At 35.4% G+C, this 19,337-nt stretch overlaps 1 protein-coding gene across 1 annotated transcript in view; it reads right to left on the bottom strand.

The window, feature by feature from the left end:
* The window catches only part of ABCA13 (ATP binding cassette subfamily A member 13), a 169,136-nt gene that overhangs the window by 57,674 nt on the left and 92,125 nt on the right, over positions 1-19,337 (bottom strand). Inside the window, 6 exon segments of the mRNA XM_042868886.1 lie at positions 1,602-1,854; positions 2,194-2,281; positions 2,639-2,757; positions 4,301-4,373; positions 5,573-5,662; positions 6,556-6,802. Coding sequence (XP_042724820.1) covers positions 1,602-1,854; positions 2,194-2,281; positions 2,639-2,757; positions 4,301-4,373; positions 5,573-5,662; positions 6,556-6,802 — 870 coding nt within the window.

The raw sequence follows: 19,337 nt of genomic DNA, 5'->3' as shown, positions 1-19,337 counted from the left end.
TGAATGAATGAATGAATGAATGAATGAATGAATGAATGAATGAATGAATAAATAAATAAAGGACCCTGACAAAAACCACAGTGCTCGCATGTCGAAACAGTAGTTTTAAAGCTATGAAGATACAGAGGATGAAAACAGCAGTCAGAAGAACACATCTTACTTCAAATTACTAAATAAGGATTTATGGAACTGGAGTTCATAGGTATAAGAAATCTGGAAGTAAAAGTGACCTACATGAAAATATTTATAAGGCAGAGTGTTCATATTTGCTATTTTCAAACAAAAGTACAATGAAAGGGCATTGCAGTCACTACATACTGTTTTAACTGCACTTTGTACCAAAAGGGAATTTGAGATAGAGCTTAATTAAGCTTTTGTTTTGATTCTTCATTTGTAAGAGAAAATTGCGTCTAGTGCCAAGACCAAAACATTTTCAAGACAAAGATCTTTCTCTCATACTCCAACTTGGAATCCAGACAGTCAAGTTTCACAGCTTCCTCTAATAAGAAATCTCCTTGCATAAAAAGAGAAGAGGTTACTAAGATTCTTCAAAACTGTTCTCCTCCTTAGTGATCTTACATTAGAGTGGTCCTCAAAAGAACTTCGCAAAACATTCCCAAGAGGAAAAAAAATATTTTGTTCTGAAAATTCCCCATTAGCCTCTGGATCCCAATCCACGTTACATCTTTCCAGTATACACTGGAAAGAAGTCCTCCAGAAAAAGCTCCTGACTTCATCTGCATTTAGAAAAATCTTTCTGTTCCGGGCTCTCAAGGGTAGCTCTGTGCAGAACTGCAAGACAGTACAGTCCACTGTCAGAGGATACCCAGATTTCGCAGCTCAACCAGTTTCATCAAGGTGCAAGTTCCTCTGGGATAAAAATGGGAAGTTGCAGGGTAGTTGTGCAAAATTAATTTCCACTTGTTATGTAGAAGTAACTCCTCCCAGAACCTAAATCTTTATTTTTATAAAACAAAGAGTAGGAGTGGAAAAAAAAATGTGATAGAAAAAAGAGAGAGAAACGTAGCAAAGAAAAAAAATATTTATTGAAAAAATGGTACAAGATCAATAACAAATTTCTGAGACATTCAGTTGGTACTTTCTTCCCCAATTCAGACACTGTCTCGCTCCAATTTATAGGAGGGAGAGGATACTTTAATATATGTATACCCAGATGGAGAGATTAAGACATAATGGATCAAAAGTTAGCACGACCAATTTATTACAAATCCTAGTTGTTTAGGGATATGGGGAAGGGAAGATGGACAATAGAAAAGATAGAAAATAAAAGCAATGAGTCCTTATAGGAAGCAAGAGAGAGACAGTCACCACCAGAATTCCAGCACTGCTTATAGTTTAGATTTTGATCGTCAGTAGTGTTGAGGTTGTTGTTTGGTTGAGGATGATGACAACGACTGTACCAAGTTATAAATAAGTCCACAGTGGTTGAGTCAGCTTTCTTTGGAGTGACAGCTCAAATCCAAAATCATTGAGTCAGCTCTCTCTGGAGTGGCAGCTTCTGGCTTTGGGGTCAGCAGAAACTCCTTTGTTCCCAACTTCCAGGTCTTGCCAGCAGATGAGAAGGAGCAGGGAGGGCCTACCTGCATCCTGTTTTTCACAGGATACGATGATATCATTCCCCAGTCTCCCAAACCAAACTAGAGTTATTTGGTCATAGGCCAGAGCTTCTGCTAGTAAGTTCTTCTGAACACTCTGTTCAGAACACAGTTTCAAAGAAATGCTTTCAAATGTAAAGTTGTCCACAGAGTGATGTTGACTGCCACACAGCAACATCCACCACTTGCCTCCTGAATAAGACAGAGCCTTATTGCAAGAAATGCCTTGGAAAGCAAGCTTTAAGCCAAAAATAAAGAAGGGTTCAGACAGACATTGACTTTACAGAGTACAAATGAATATAAAATGATATTTGCACTTGCTACCTAAAAAAATAGTTTTAAAGATGAGCTCAGTTAGACTCTGAAATAGGTTCATGGGATAAACAACAGAAGGCTGATCATTTGACTCATTTAAAACCACTTTTCAGAACATGGGAAATTTTCAAGAATTACAGACAGAGACCAATTTATTAATACAAGAATTTTATATAATGATTTATTATTTGCCAAGTGCAGTGAAGTCTGGACCCTGAAGAAGCAAGAAATGCATATCTGTGTGCACATGTGCAATCCTTACCTTAACCAGAGGCTTATATTTCATATTATTCCATTTTTGTTCTTGATATTCAGAAGCTTTCTTTCCACCAAAAGACCAACCACCATATCTGGTAACAGACAAAAAGGTGATAGAAAGTTACCTAGCTTAAACTCCATCTTCCTTAGCAGTCATTTTTTGCAATGATTAAGTGGTAATATTTAAATTAGCACATTATTTTTCAACTGAAATTACTGTGTGGAAAGAGCCAGTGACAACTGCTGGAGGAATCTCGGAGAAACTGCTATACAGGGAGTTCCATGTTACCTTTATACAAGGCTAATCACCTTAACAAAAAACAATAGATAAAGACAACTGCCCCCTTACACAGGCCTGTGCTTTGGATCAGAAAGAATTACTATTGTTGTTGTTTTTTTTTTTTAATACACAAAGGATAAACTGCTTTGTCATTTTAGAATTAGGTTACCTTTCTTTGTTGGAAGGCCTCACTAAATATTCTTCCACAATCAACCCTGAGAGATTGTATAAAATATGTCCTCTCTTATTTTTCACATAGGGAACAGAGGTATTGAAACTTGGACACATCTGGAAAACAGTATACAGAAAATAACTCAAATGGCCTTTAAAAAATCATTTAAAAATCAGCATCACTAAATTTAGCCTTTTTTTTCAAATTTGCACACAGTTTTTGCAGCATTGCTTGTCAACTGAGTTTAACTTTTTTTAGCTTCAATAACTTTTGAATAAATTATATATGGTTTCATTTTTATAAAGCATCTCAAATAATTGTAACTGTCACCTACATATGAGTACCACCTTTGATTTCCCTTGCAACCCTGTCAGTCAGTTTTGTTTTGAAAACATCAAAACTTAAATATAAATTTAGACAGGATTACAGCAATGAAAAAGACAACAAGATTTCTATTCACTTTTGTGCCTGAAAATAAACACTAAAGGCACAAATAGAATATAGGATGAAAACAAAAATTCTGATTCATGCACTGAGGGATAGTAGTGGGGGAAAAAAAGGAAGGTGTTTTCTAGCAATTCAGTTGGATATTCTCACAGTTATCATGATGTGATACTTGAGCAATCTCATAAAGTATATAATACATAAAATCTGAAAATTTGCCATGCTTATTTGACATCTTGACCCTACATGGTTATAAATCAGTACCAGATATTCTAGCTTTCCATAGCTCCAGGTAAAATTTCTGCCTCCACTGACAAACTACCTTTGAAGTTCCAGTTAGTGGGTCTCTCCCTGACACTGAGTCCCCACCTTTTTATTTAAGCTTGTTTTATTCTCAGTATCGTTCTACAGTATTAGAGGAAAAGGTGCTCCTTGCCCTGTGAAGTCAAAAATTAGTTCCCCCTTTCAATTTTCCTAAAATATCAGATGCAACTCTCACTCCAATAAATTTATCTCCTTCATAAGGATGTAAATAATTGATGAAATGGTCCCATCAAGGCAAATAACTTAGTGCATACACAGTTTCACATCCCAGTTTATTTCTCAGTATCAGAACAATTCAACTGGAAAAGTCACTAGTGAAAAAGATTAGAAATTCATTAACTTTTCCAAAATTCTTCCCTTGAAAAGCTATTTTATTTTCACATATACAGTTCAAAACAAAAATAAACTCTAACAATTAAATGCTAGTCAATCACAGATTCCCTGGTAGCTTCTAACAGCTAGAAAAACCTGCCCTTTCCATTTTAGAGCAGGTAGTTTTTCAGGGAATCAAGTGTAATGTTTTAACTTTATTCTGCATGACTATTTTGTAAGCAAAGTCTTATATCATGTTTGAAGCCAAGTCGCATCTGCTGAGAAGAGTTCACCTATCTTTGATTCCTGCTATTTCAATCTACTGACATTTCTACTATACACAAATACACGCACTTAGATACGTAACAAAAATGTGCAGGCTTTTTCTCTGAATACCTCAGAATACATAAGCCAAATACTAGATGAGATAAAGCAATATCTGGTCAGGAAAAAAAAGGTCAGCATTCTAAGATTTTACCTCCTCAGCTATTCCCCTGCCCCTTCAAAAAGAACAGTTCAGGTACTGCATATAACACACAAAATTTTTTTACATAAATACATACACAGAGATATACATACCTCCTTTTCAGACATGCATCCACATGAATTCAGGAGTGAATCTGATTCCACCTGCCAGCATGAATTATTTTTTCTAATGGGAATAAACATAATTGTATAAACAACCATCAAGAGAAAGTAATATATTATAGAAGAAACTTGGAAATAACTAAATCTAGTATCTTGAGAACCTTCCTAGTATTTTACCATAGCAGCAGCTGAATATCAGGTTTTGTTTATTTGAGTTCAAAGGGGATTCACAACAAATATTTATGTAAGTAAAGCAACAAAGAATTTGCATGCTTTGTGTTTGCATCAGTAAGGTAAGTAAAGAATAGTTACTGTCTAAAGTTAGGAATGCAGAACATCTGGAACTCTTCCTAACACCATAATAATTATTGTCTAACCCACATTCATACAAGTCAAGAGACTTATTCAAAATCCTCCTGAAATTAATGAGAAATCTGTCACTGACATCTAAGGGATTTGAATCAGACCTTTAACAATTAAGCCTGTTTACACATATTCTATCTGGATACTAGCTCCTTAGTCAAAGCAGATTTAACAGCATCACATTCAGAGGGCTGGAGCACAATGAAGAAAGACTGAGAGAGATGGACCTCCAAGCTGAGATTTTTGTTGAAGAAAAGGCTCCAGGGATACCTCATCAACCTTCTAGTACTGAGGAAGCTAACAACAAAGGTGACATTTTACACAGTCTGAGTGACAGAACAAGGGGTAATGGCTTTAAACTATAAGAGCGGAGATTTAGGTTAGATGCTAGGAAATTCTTTACTCAGAGTGTAGCGAGGCACTGGCACAGGCTGCCCAGAGAAGCTGTGGGTATCCCATCCCTGGAGGGGATGGGCCAGATTGGTTGGGACCCTGGGCAGCCTGAGCTGGTGGGTGGCAGCCCTGCCCATGGCAGGGAGTTGGAACTAGATGACCTTTAAGGTCCATTCCAAGCTTTCCAAGCTACACTATTCTATGACTGCTGAGAGAAGGCTGAGACAGTTCACACTAAAAAGAAAAAAATAATAAATTCACTGCTTCTTTACATCTTTTGTTTTTATCTATGCTTCTATTTTCTCTTTTGTTTAGCTATATGCAATCAGCAAATTTTTTCCTAGATCCAACATAAGGCTAATTAATTTTTTCTGTTAAAATTTCAAAGAAAATATAATTATGCTAGATTTATTGATTTCCTCACTACTATCTGCATCTCCATTTCAAGTTAGCAGCAAGTGTTAAATCAATATAGAACATGTTAAAGTAGTTACATTATTCAGTTACCCTTGTTTCAAATGCATGCATGTGAAGTCCCAGTCAAAGAAATATCTCAGTAGAATCTCAGAAAGGTTTCTTAGATTATCATCTCCAGAGCTGTTCAAAGTGGACCAAATGGTAAAGGGGTGGATTGAGGAAAGAAACACAAACATGTTAATTTGTCTAATTCTAGTAACTTTCAACTTCACAGTTCTACATGTTTTCTACAAAATGAAAGAACTAACAAATCTCTGCATAAGAAACATACAAAACAAGAAATTTCAAAACCTACATCTGAACTTGTAAAGAAAATTCAATGCAATTACCCCTAAACAAATCTAAACTTCTCCCCACAAGCATTCTTCTCATTACAGACGTGTTATAAGTGTTTTGTGTTTCATTTATAAATTCAATATCATCATATTATCTTATTAATATATCTGGATATTTGTCCAATAGATAAAACTCTGTCTGATTTACAGGTAATACAGAGTAAGTCTACTATAAGCTATAGATATTGTAGAGAAATAATACTTTAGATGGCTTCAAAGCTAAAAATACAAAAACTAGAGGTTCAGCTAGAAGGGCACAAACTTCCTTAGTACTGTGTGGTACTGTCTAACCTGAGAACTTTTTCAGAAAAATACTGATCTAATCAATTAAGTACGCTGAAGCATGCAAAGACTTTTTAAAATGCACTTAAACATTTACATATATGCGGTCATGATCTGTACTGAACGCAAACTACTCCAAAGTCTGTGTCTTTCCACCAGCAAATACTTCATATAATGCCCTTCTACTTTTTTGTTTCTCTCATAAGTCCCCCTCATAATAATCTAAAAAATGTAATAAAGAACTGAAAAATAAACAGCTATTGTAAAACTAACAAACAAACAAAAAACACAAATGAATTCATCATTATTTGAAGAATACAAATACCCATAAAAATATGGGAACTCAAGGATAAAGGTTCCAGAAGCCTGGATATTGATGATCAATGAGTTCTTTACCTAAAGAAGGATTCTGCATTCTTGTAAAGTCTTGGTGTCAGCTTGAGAGAAGGATAATCAACAGCCGGAGGCTTCACACTAAACAAGGCCATTGCCAGTGCAACAAAAAGGACTGGAAGAAGCACATTTGATAGAGTTCCTCTCCAGTCTCGCCTAATGTGGTGAAACCTCTTCAGCAGAAGGGCAACAATCTGTGCAAGAATGAGATTAGTTCCATACACACGTGAGGCCTCCATAAGTGATATATCTGCAAGACAGAAATTAAAAAATAAACCTGAAGAAAATCAAATTACATTACATGTATTTTCAAATATAAAACACAACTTTTTGATAGGAATGAAAAACTACACAAATCTATAGTATCCAACTGGGTGGAGCAGTACAAATCTCCCCCATCTCAGTAAAATTAGTTAACTCTGCCTATAAACCTACAGTCATATCTCTGTACTCGCTGTACACAAATAAAGGAGAACTGGATACCTATTTGTCTGTGGTGTTTGCACTGGTATATCCATTCCGTGTGCACTGTCATGTTTGCTCCTAGACAAATGACCAAGAAACATGGTTTCTATTAGCACCAAGGTCACGATCTGCAACGATTGAAATCAGTGGCAACTTTTCCTCAGGGATTTCAACAGAACTCTACAGAGTTCTGTTACAACACATAGATTCTAGAAAGGTAAATTCTCATAAAAGCATTCCCTTTCTCTGCTCATAGAGCACTGATAACATTTATTCATATTTTAGTTAAAGCAATTTTCACAGTCCCAGTCAATAGACTGTCACATTCACATGGGAGTTTTCCCACAATTTACTGACATCTCACCAATCAAATTTTCCTGATATGCTCTCAAAGAATTTAATTTTGTTGCACTTTGTGTCTACTGTTGTGCTCGAGTGTGTACTTGTGAGACATACCAATCACTTGGCCTCTATTTTAGGCTGTAATGCCTTTTAGGTACGTGCAGCTCCTCCAGCTTTGCTAGACTGAACCTACCTTCAGCTTCTTTTCCTCCTTAGAGCATAGCAGTCTCAAGTAGATTTATCACCACAAAAATTTGCACTGTAACAAAACTGTACAGTCCGTTTATCATAGCGCTCAAAGACATATCATATTTTACAATCCCCTGTGATTTGTCTCTTAAGACAGCACTTCCATGTTACATTTTAACAACTATTTTTAAGAGAGCTTTCAAGTAACCTTAAATTAACTGTCCTTCGCTTTGCACAGCTTCTCCTAGTTTACTAGAAATTTAATCCCAGAAGAGAGTACTGTAGGACAAACAAGGGGAAAAACAGAAAAGAGATGTTGAATTTCTGACTGAGTGGCCATTGAACAATACAGCTCAAAGTCTTTGCTATCTAACAACCAGTAGGCAGACTGTAAACTTGTAATTTCTTGTATTAAAAACTATATATGCTTTGCTATGGAAGATTTCAATTATATCAAGTAGACACATTGTGGGAGATCTCAGCATCTGTGGTTTGATCCTACATAAGTCAAGTGGGAGGACTTCACGGTGACATAGAATGTATTGTGGGGTTCCAAAACTAAGATTTCTGGAAAAGATAAATATCACATCCACCTTCAAGATGAGCAAAAAAAAAACAAAAAACATAAGGTGCCTGAGAATAGCCAGAACAGATTTGCCAAGGCCAGGACTTATTTGGCCCTACGAGCTACAAAGACAAGATTGGTTTAGTGAACAAGGAATGAGTAGCGTTGTTTTTTTTTATCTTGACTGAATGCAGCCTATGACATGGTCTTCCACAACATCCTTAGAACAAGTAGGGTGAGAAAGACAGCAAAGCCATGCTCTTTGCACCATACTTAGGACTGGATTGGTGGTACTGGGTGCAGCAAAAGGGTTTATAGTATCCCTAAAGGCCAGTTGCGAGGAAAACACTGACTAACAATGATGGTTAGCATGTGCTAGCACACCTGGTAGAGACCCACATGTTTGGAGGTGGCTGTAGGAGGTGAGGATTTGGATGAGAGCCACCTGCCAGTAGGGTTGGTGGACAGAATGAGTTCAGAGACAGGACTCAGAGGCAGTGGTGGTGCTGAGTAAAAGAGCTTCTGCTCAGGTAAAAAGCAAAAGAAGCAACAGGTACCAGCTGGGATACAGGAAATTCCTACTCAATACATCATGAAAAAAATTAACTGTTGTGATAACCAACAAATAGTGGAGATAGAACAAAGGCCTGAATAACCACTTCTAAGTTGATCTGCTTTCAGTAGGAACCTGGACAAGATAATCACCAAACGTCTCTTTATACCCTAAATAGCTTCTGTTTCAATCAGATTCCAATTACTTCTTAGCAATTAATTTTATTTCTATTTCTGGAAAGTAAAACAGTTTTTATTCTTTTAATTCTGATACTGAGTGGCATTTTTTTTATCTTATATATTCTCTTAGAACAGAAATTCTGACTATTAGCAGTTTTAATCACAGACATGTCCTACTAACTTATCAACTCATACAAAAGGGACTTAGGATTTTAGTCCTTTGTGGAGAAAAAAATGTAGCTACAAAATTCAGACAGCGGTCCTATAATCAAATATCCTAGTCAAGACCATTTGCAGTTTGGAGCCTGACTTTCTATAAATTTGGTAACTAGGAGAAGACAACCTTAGTAAAAGAATATCTTTTTAAGCAAAATTTCATGGAAGCTTTTTGAATTACATCATATTATGGTAAGATTTTCCACAGTTAACACACAGAGGCACTTGGAAGAAGAATAATTTGCAAGGGATGGGTGTTTTTAAAATAAATGAGATCCTGTATTTCTAGCTGAGTGTCTCTGCAATTGTAAAATGTCCCATCTTTCACTTATCAGAGCTTTCAAAGTATTGAAATGCAAGAAAAGTACAAAGCAGCAGAATACAATGAAAAATCTGCCATAGTCCCAGATCTGTTCATAGATTATAAGCATGAATTGTGAGTGAAAAATCCTTCAAAATGTTTGCTCCCTTTGAATCTCTGAAAGACGGCTATCACAATTACTTTCTAAGGGCAGGAAGGGAAATCAAAGCTGCCATTCATGTTGTTTCTTGACAAATGGAGCAGAGAGAAAATCTAACAAATTCATTCAGATTGCAATAGGAAGAGAAACTGCCATTCTAAATAATACCAATGGTTCATTTGGCCCAATATCCTGACACTTTTTCAATATTTCTGAAGCTGGCCAGCCAAGATGTATCACAAGAAGATGCAATAAATCATTATATTAAAAGTATTTGTTTGTGTCAGCCATTTTTTTTTAAACTTTTTAAAATTATTGACTTTTCTAAGAAAGTCCATATGCATTATATAAATCTCTGCAGAATGTGTCAAATCATCTTATATTTTAATCTTTGTGACCTTGAAGTCTTTCATGCCATTGTGTTTTGTGTTAAAACAAACAAACAAAAAAAAAAAACAAAAAAAAACCCAAAACCCACAACAGAAATCACTAACTTATTTGTCTGTTTTGAATTTATTTTGTTTGATAGTACTGGATGCAATCTTAAATCTTTTTACAGGAGATGGATTATAAGAGCTCCCAGACTATATTCTGCATACAGAATCTGAAGCTCACAGTCTTCTCCTATAAAAATCTTTATAGCCCTAATCACCCTCACCGTTTGCCTCAAATCTACTTATATTACTACCGTACCAGTCTTGAGACATATTGTGCTCAGTACTGCTGTCTATCGGATGTAAAGTGCAACTGATTTGTATAACAGCATTATGCATTCATGTACTGAACTCTTTGTGTTCTCCATGCATCATGCCATTTTGTCTGACTGCAGACACTGTAAAAAGTAGCCTGGATTGGGCTTTCCATAACTGACTCAAAAATCTTTTAAGATTCCTGAGGTATAAATTACTCGGCACAAAAAAATCTCAGAGTATTTATGTGTACACTTAACATTTAACCCTTGGTATCTATTAACCACATTTTAATTTACTTCTATCTTAGATAGAACCTACAAAATTAATGTTTGCTTTACAAAACTTGTAGCTTTTTTGTAATCATTTATGCACTACCTACATTTGGTATGTGTGTCAAGAAACATAAATGAAGCACATAGTTAATGAGAACATACTTTCTGATTACCATTAGTAATACAATCCAGAATATTAGATAAAGACTAGTTGATGTCTGTTATAGTGTCAATTTTTTTTTTTTTTTTTTTTTTTTTTTTTGCCAACAGCAATGGAAAATACATTACTAATATCCACTAGAGACAAGGAAAGTAACATGACAACAGGATCAGTGAACTGAGTTCTTTGATTTTAATTTATGCAGCTGGTTTACACTTTTGTCTTCCCAAACCCACATGTCTGCTTTATCTATTCATCGGATTCAGCCTTAAAAGTAGACTGCAAGAGATCAAAGGTGGTGAGAATCTGCTTTTTTCTTATTACTAGTCCATAACATGTCTGGAACAACAGAAATTAACTTCACATTGAGTTTCCAAGGTACCACAGTTATAGCCATCATAACAGCTAAGGGAAAAAAAACACTCCAGCTGCTGCTGTTGTCAAAACACCATTTGCTGGTTTTACTAGTAGCTAAATGGATAAGCACGTACACATAAGAAAAATTCATCTGAGTATATATGCATTTTGGAATGTAACAGTGAGTGGTAAAAGCACCTCCTCCATTTATTAAAGAACTATTACAGGTATAAGCTAAGGGGATTAGATTTCAAGTACGACATAGTTGATTTTCCTCTCTTTACCAATGAGAACAATATGACTGCTGCCTGAGTGTAAAGAAATAAGCAGCAGTGATGTTGCCTTACCATCCATTATCCTGCACATCCCAAAGAGAATCAAAAAGGGTTTCATGCACTGAAAACAAAGGATAATTGGGCATCTAAACTAGTCTGGTCTTGAAGGAGAAGGGTATATTTCTGAATATACTGTTTCCATCCTTCACTGTCTTTGTCTTTATTTTTCTTTCTTCTGTATACTTTAGTTTGCCTAAATAGTACTGAAGAATAAGTTGGAGTAAAGTACAAGTGTCTTCAAGTCTTCTGTGGTCAACTCCATTGTCCCCAGAAAACATTAATCGTGAAAGACCATATTCTTTGGAAACAAAAGATAGATGAAAAACTCAGCCAGATGGACATAAACATATCATGCCCTGAAAAGGAAAATTACTGTTATTGGGGCAGCCCTAATTCTCCAATTCCAAATTTCCGCATGATTAACTTGCAACAAGTACGCAAATTTCAATTTCTAGAAGATAATTTTCCAAATAGATATTTGGTTTTATTGTAGTACTATCTTCCCTGCAGTGATGCACCTGCAATGAATTGCCATGTGGAGAAGGGAATGAGAGAAAAAGGAGGGAGAGATTAAAAACAGGCACAGGAAAGTGGTTACAAAATAGAAGCCTATTGGCAATGCCTTAATTCACAGCAGTCCATATAATGTTCTTTACAAGCACAAATGCAGGAAAATACAGTCTGTCAGAATTGTCTAGAAGAGACTCCAACTGACCTGATACAAAGTAGACTTGGCAGAAAGTAAGAATACATTTGTGCATGCACAGGCAGACATTCACCATATAAAACTTCTGTGACAGAAGATACTCTTTTTACAATAAACAGCACATTATTTGAGACCATTTCCTCATACTTTCAGAAGTGTAAATAAATACTCTAGCTATTAGAATCTGACAAACACACCTACACTAAGGTTACAACATTTCAAGATTGATTCATATCTAGATAATAGAGCCACAGCCCACAGTATTTCTGCTGTGATGGTGAAGAACTGGCGAAAGAGCAGATGAGAAACAAGCTGAGCAGTCTCTCTATCACAGCATAAAAGCTTAAATGCAAGATTTAAAAGCACTCTGGAACAAGCCTCCTCGAATTGCTCAGTGAAAACTTTGACAACAAATGGAGCAATAATTAAGAATAATTAGGAATATTTTTAGATGCTGTCTTTACTGGAATTGTTCTAATAACAATAAAATCATGTCAGAATTTCTGCAGTAAAACAATTCAAAACTGAAACATGAGTGAGTATTACAAGAGGCATGTTTTATTCAAACCAACAGCTACAGCAAACAATTGAAAAATGTATCTGATGAACAGCTTACTGCATCAAGCATTCTGCTATCTCATAAATAGTGGTACTAAACTGCTACAAAGATCTTGGTTAACAGAACTGAGTGTTCCATTTTTTTTTCCTAATGCCTCCAATGAATACAGTAACCCATACAAACTGCAAAACAGGATGAAATTTACCTTCCTCTATGTTATTTTCACTTCCTACAACCTGACTTGATTAAGTTCATCACAACAGTAGCAGTAGTGTTCCTGAATTATCTACGCAAATATTGATTGCATCTACTGAGTGATTCTTAAGACATTTATACAGAAAAAATATGCGGCAAAATATACCCTTGTGTTCCTAAATACAATAGTATGAGTCTTCTTCCAAAAACTTCTATTTGCCAACATACAAATTTAAGTTGAGAAGGTATTCTCAATACATTTGAACATTCATATTATTTTCAACTGCAGAAGAAGAAAACACAGAAGTTCAGAAGGAAAAACAGAAGTTCTAAAATCATGTTCTATAATCACGAGTATTCAGAAATAATCTCTTTGACGGCTCTTTTACAAAGAAAAAAAAAAATTAATGACAGAACAGAAACACAAGAAAATAGAAATATTCCACAAAGCTCTCCCCAAGCAATTTTTCATTTCAGAAGTAAAAGTTATGTTTAGGCTTGATAAGAATTTCTTAAAAATAAACAGTGATAAAAATGGCAATTTAGATTAAATTACTTACATGGTTGAAGTTAAAGGACCTGTATTTGCAACTGTAATGCAACATAATGCAAGAACATTAACAAAGCAAAATGCGTGCTTTAAAATCTTTGTGTGCACGTGCACATAAACATATAGCATCTTCATTTATAAAATATATACCACAGAATTGTGGAATCATAGAATTATTTGAATTGGAAGAGATCTTTAAAGGTGATCTAGTCCAATTTCTCTGCAATGAACAGGAACACCTACAGCTGGATCAGGTTGCTCAGAGCCCTGTCCAGCCTCACCTTAAATGTCTCCAAGGACAGGGCTTCCAGCATCTCTCTGGGCAATCTGTTTCAATGCCTCATCACCCTTAATATTAAAAAAAAAAAAAAAGAAAGAAAAAAAACTTATCCAATCTACATCTCCCTTCCTTAAGTCTGAAACCATTTCTCCATTGTCAATCACAACAGATCCTGCTAAAGAGTCTGTCCCCTTCTTTCTTACAGTCCCCCTTTAGATACTGAAAGACTGCTATTAGGGCACCTAGCAGCCTTCTCTTCTCCAGGCTCCCTCAGCCTGACCTCATAGGAGAGGTGTTCCATCCCTTGGATCATTTTTTGGCCCTTCTCTGGATGTTCTCCCACAGGTCTATGTCTCTCCTATACTGAGGACTCCACATCTGGATGCAGTACTCCAGATAAGGCCTCACCAGCACAGAGCAGAGGGACAGACTGCCTCCCTTGCCCTACTGGCCACACTTCTTTTGATGCAGTCCAGAATACTTTCTGGGTTGCTAGGGCACATTGCTGGCTCATGTTCAGTTTGCCATCAAGCTGCCATCAAGCATCAATCCATTTGTGCTATCAAGCCTTCATCTGTATTAATCTACACTTCCAGCACTTCCATGTTAAACACTTCAAATCACTAGGACAAAAACTTACTCTATTTCACTTTTCTTCCCCTTCAGGGGTTAACCTGAATCATATTGGCTAAATTAGCATGGATTTCCAATAATTCCTTTTATGCTTCCACAAATGTCTGCTGTATGTTCCCTCATCAATCTTCGCTTTAGAGAGGACAGAAACCGCATTTGTGGAGGATCTAACCCTTGACAGAGAAGGTGCAGAGGAGTTTGTATAAAATACTTCATCAATTTAAGGTAACTCATATTCTAATTACATTGTGCAATCCCTAAGAAAACAAGGCTCCAGTCCTATGTCTATGGCCAATCAGTCTCACTACCTGAATGCTGCCATACCTTCACCACCACTTTTAAGAAAATAAATTATTCTTACAATTAGGATAAGAGATATGCCCAACATGCCTCTGACAGAAGATACTAGTATCACCACTTCTCAAATATATAAAATACTAGACCACTACTTGCCCCAAATCTGATCCCATAAAATAGATTTTTCTCCAGCATTCATTCAGACCTGATTAAATGGATTTAGTAACTTACATCAGCTACTCTTCCTTGAAATAGAAAATTAATTTACAAAGTCATTGTTTTCATAACAAGAAGATAACCTCACACACTGAGGCTGGCAAAAAAATGTCATGTGCTTGTTTCCTCTCAGAAAGGCGTTTCACATTTAGTTAATAAATTAAATCACGCTCTACATTTTTGGGCTTGATAATTTACATGAGTGAACACAGAGCTTTTCATTCTGATGTTTCATAATATTCATATAAGGAACTGTAAAATATTTACCAAAGAGCCTCGTTGATTTACAAATATCATCCTATTTCACAGTACATTAAGCTTTATTACATCATTTCTTCCTCTTCACTGTATTTTCATTCCTTTTATTAAGGAAGGCTAAACTTGGATTATGGAACAACTATTTATTTAAACTTTTCCTTTAATAAAGTTATGGCCCAATCATAAGAGTCTGAATCCTATCCAAAGTACTGAATATTTACCAAGCACAGTTTAAGTGACCAAAAAGGGTGCACAAAATATAGTAAGAATGAAGAAGTTCGAAGATTAGGATGCCTTCAGAAGAACACAAACCCTTTATTAAAAATGATTCCACTGGTGAGACAAGCCATTAAGAATAAATGTTTTCTGATATCATATCTGAGACTTCAATTCTCTGAGTCAAAATTTCCTCCAACATAAAGGTCCCATATTATGAAGGAGATAAATTACCAGTTTATCTTGAACATTGAAAATACTATCTTTGTAAAACTCATACTACTGAGCAACAGAAAGAGCATGAACCAAAAAGGTTTATTATATTAATTATATTAATATATTATATTTAAACTAGGAAGTAAAAATTGCTATATTTGTGCCCACATTAGTGTTGCATTAGGCAGCCCATCACCTTGCTGTTTTAACTTGCCATTGAATACAGATTTTTTGGAAATGTTACAAATGTGAAAAAAAATGAGATCACTAAAAAGCACAATGACAAAGTCATTCACAAAAGCAGTAATTTAATACAGGAATCCTGTCTGCTAGGATCTCCTCTAATTTCCTAGGAAGATTTCTACTTCTCTATTTATGAATTAATTAAGAATTACTTATGAATTATTATGATATGAAATGAAAGACAAGCAGTCCTGCAGAGTGCAGAACAAGCCTGCTGAATATTTCATTAAAAGAGAGGATTTTAAAGTACTGTAAAATTTCATAAAGCCTAGCAATACCATCTCCCTGTATGTAGCTGTTGTAATAGCCCAAACAATATATATGAACTGATAGAAAACAACAGGAAATTCTTGAAAATTAGGTAAGGTTGCAGAGGTAGAAGTCATATTTTATATTTGCACAGTAATTTAGAGCAAAGTCTCTCAACACAGTCAGCACCATTAGTTATGTATTTTCACCACAAATGAACAAGAGCCTGCATGCCACTATTATAAAAATCTGTATGGCCATCCGGAACATGGCTTGCTGTTCACCACAGTTGAAATGCAGTGATGAAATTTCACAGTGGTGAAATGCACCACCCACCATCTCACTGTGCTCACATCCAATGTTTGCTTTCCATAAACATCCAGCTTCAATGAATGTCAGCAGGTGCCATTTTTTTCCACACAGAGGAATTCAGTGGCACACCTTTGCTCCAGCTACACTCCCATGTCAGACGCCATTCTCTCAGACGTCCCTCTGCTGCCAGCTGTCACACAGTAACAAAATATAATGGAATATCGGCAGGAAGGTTCAATCTCTGCTGCCATACCAATACATTCTTCTGGTGTGTTTATGTATGTACACACACAAGTGAGAGAGAGGGAGGGAGAGAAGGGAAGAGAGGGAAAAAAGGAAGCACTGGCAAATCTAAGAGAAAAACCAGAACCTAAAGAAACATATTGTCAAGGAGAAATCAAAATGCTAATAAGACATACAAGCTACTGAAGTGGGATGACTTGATCACTTGGTTGAAGTGCTAAGACAGTTCACATTACACCAATTAACTTTGGATAAGCAAAGTATTTTTAGTGCATCCACAACTATTTGAATCTTCTGTCCTTCAACTCCAAGAAATACCTAAGCATGGAAGATGAGATACAAGATAGGATGAGATATATAGAAATTCAACATGTAGTCATCGCCATCACATTAACACACCTGTCTTGTCACAAAAAATGTCTCTCTAGATGATCATGCTTCCTCTAAATAGAATAGAAAAGGCAGTATCTCTTCCATCAGAAGATGAGATGGTACAACACTTTTCTTCATTATTTTCAATTAGTTAGAAATGAGAAATACTCAGTAAATTTCAAACCACAACCTCACATCTTGTTCTATATGTATATATGCATGACATTTCTTCAAACATATTTCTCAGTCTAAGTGTTTTTCATTTTAGGAACCAATGAAAATGCTGAATTACACAGTGAAGGAAAGCAGCTACTACTAACACACAAAGGTTATCCTTCTATCGAACTATCTCAATTCCATCAACAGAATATATTCATGAGCAAATGATGATTTCAAAACAGAAATTTCAGATGGGATTATTTTCTCAGCTGCTTTCATCCATGCAGAAAACTGCAATCATATATTTTAATTGAGAGCCCCTTTTGGCAGGCAGTTTATTACTTTTATCAGTAAGGATGAAAGAAGCAAAAAGGCCTCTATGAGCAAGGCAGGCAGGGTTCATTTCTTTTATTTACCAGCAGTAAAGGCAAATATGGGGATGGAAAGAAAATGGAGAATAGGGAGCATATCAACTTCTTGGCATTGTGAGAATTCTTCTCTCTACTGAAAAAGAGTTCCATCTTTCCATTTGCTAATAGCCATTTAACGAACGAACCTTTCTAACAGAAAGCCCGAGATCTAAGAAAAAGACCAGGTATCAACCACAAGGAAAGCAACTGATAGGGAACATTTCTGGATGACAGAAATAGCAGATGAAGAATGAAACACATGAAGCATAAAATCCTAACCATTTATTTTCAGAAGGATAAACGGAGCTACATTTATGTCTTTACTGAGAAAATAAAAATGTATATTAACTTTAAACAAGTTAGATGATCTGACCTGTGAAATCAGAAATCTTTTCATGACTACTAATATTCTATGCTTTGGACATTCTTGAAAGTGTGACAAAAAAAAAAAGAAGCAAGACTCGGGGTTGAGAAATAAGAAAGTAAAGAACTGGAAGAGGAGAAATTTTCAACATATGCCAGAATCATAAGATTTCCTCTAAAAAAATAGTTAACACAGCAGTAAACGATCTGAAGGAAATCAATGTACCTAACACTTCTAGATGAGCTGTTTTGGCACTTCTTTCCTAGTTTCTAGTGCTGAATTTGTAGTAAAGTATTATCTATACTGCTAAGTTACCAGAAGACTGAAATGTATGCTTCAGGTTCAAACAACTACTAAAACTAGTTATGCATCAACTTTCTTCCATTCCAACACTTTCAGTAGCTAACTTAACCAAGGAGTATAAAGATGAATAAGCTTTAATAGCACATCCATGAGCTATTTTATCACAGTCAGTCCCTATGATGTTTCATGACAATGAATTTCCAATATTATGTATCATTGCATGTAAAAATTATCATTTATTTTGAATTTCGAGTAGTTTACTTTCATTTAAACTCTGATTTTAGAGTATAGTTCCAACTGTACTTAACTTTTTGAAGAGTTTTGTACCAAAGCCGGTATCTCCCAAACATGTCTAAGACATAAAATCCAACAAGACTCATTTGGTTCTTCAGCAAGATATCTAAATATCTAAACATTCCTTTGTTAGTCTCTTACCAATTTAGTGAATCCATTCTGTAGCCTACTTTCTACTTCTGCACATGCTTAGAAAAATTTGCTATTTATTCATGGTTAGGCATGGACTATAACTATGGACCCCACGGACTTGCTCTCAAATCTGCTGATTGTATTTGAACACATACTGCCTGCTGTAGTTTATGGTAATGGCTTCTCCATTTCTGAAGGATATTTGGCTAAAATGATTTTATCATTCAGTCATTGCAAACTCATTCTATCCTTTTTTTCCACAGCTACAAAACAGTAATCATCAGTTGTGTCCCAGCTACATAGAAATTAATTATACATGTCTATTTTATAATATATACATGTGTTATGTCTGCATACGTAGGCATACCATGACTTAAAATGAAAATCTTAACTTTTCTCATGAAAAGAAAATGTAAGTTTTATTCCAAGCTTTTCCTTCAAATAAAATTTTAAAATTGAGTAAAATTTCTGCTAAGAAACATTACTAGAAGTTACACTGAATATGTTTTATATTTTTAAAGTTAATTTTATTATTAATTTATATGTATACATTACTAATAAATTAATGGACTTCTAATTCCCAGTAATATTTCCATTTAGAGATAGTCAAATAATTCTGAGTTTATTTGGTATAAGAGGAGAGATGAGGTTGACTCTGGCCAGCAGCTAAGCACCACATGGCTGCTCACTCACTCTCTCCAATAGCCCCATAGCATCAAAGCAAGAAAATTCACATGTCAGTATAAAGATATTTTCGTAAGTGAAGGGCAGAGGAAGAAAATTATATATATA

Source organism: Lagopus leucura, unplaced genomic scaffold (assembly GCF_019238085.1).
Source record: "Lagopus leucura isolate 7727_CA_CO unplaced genomic scaffold, USGS_WTPT01 Super-Scaffold_100002, whole genome shotgun sequence".
NCBI classification, from domain to species: domain Eukaryota; kingdom Metazoa; phylum Chordata; class Aves; order Galliformes; family Phasianidae; genus Lagopus; species Lagopus leucura.
Note: the sequence above shows the minus strand (reverse complement) of the source record. Positions and strands in the feature narration are given on the sequence as shown.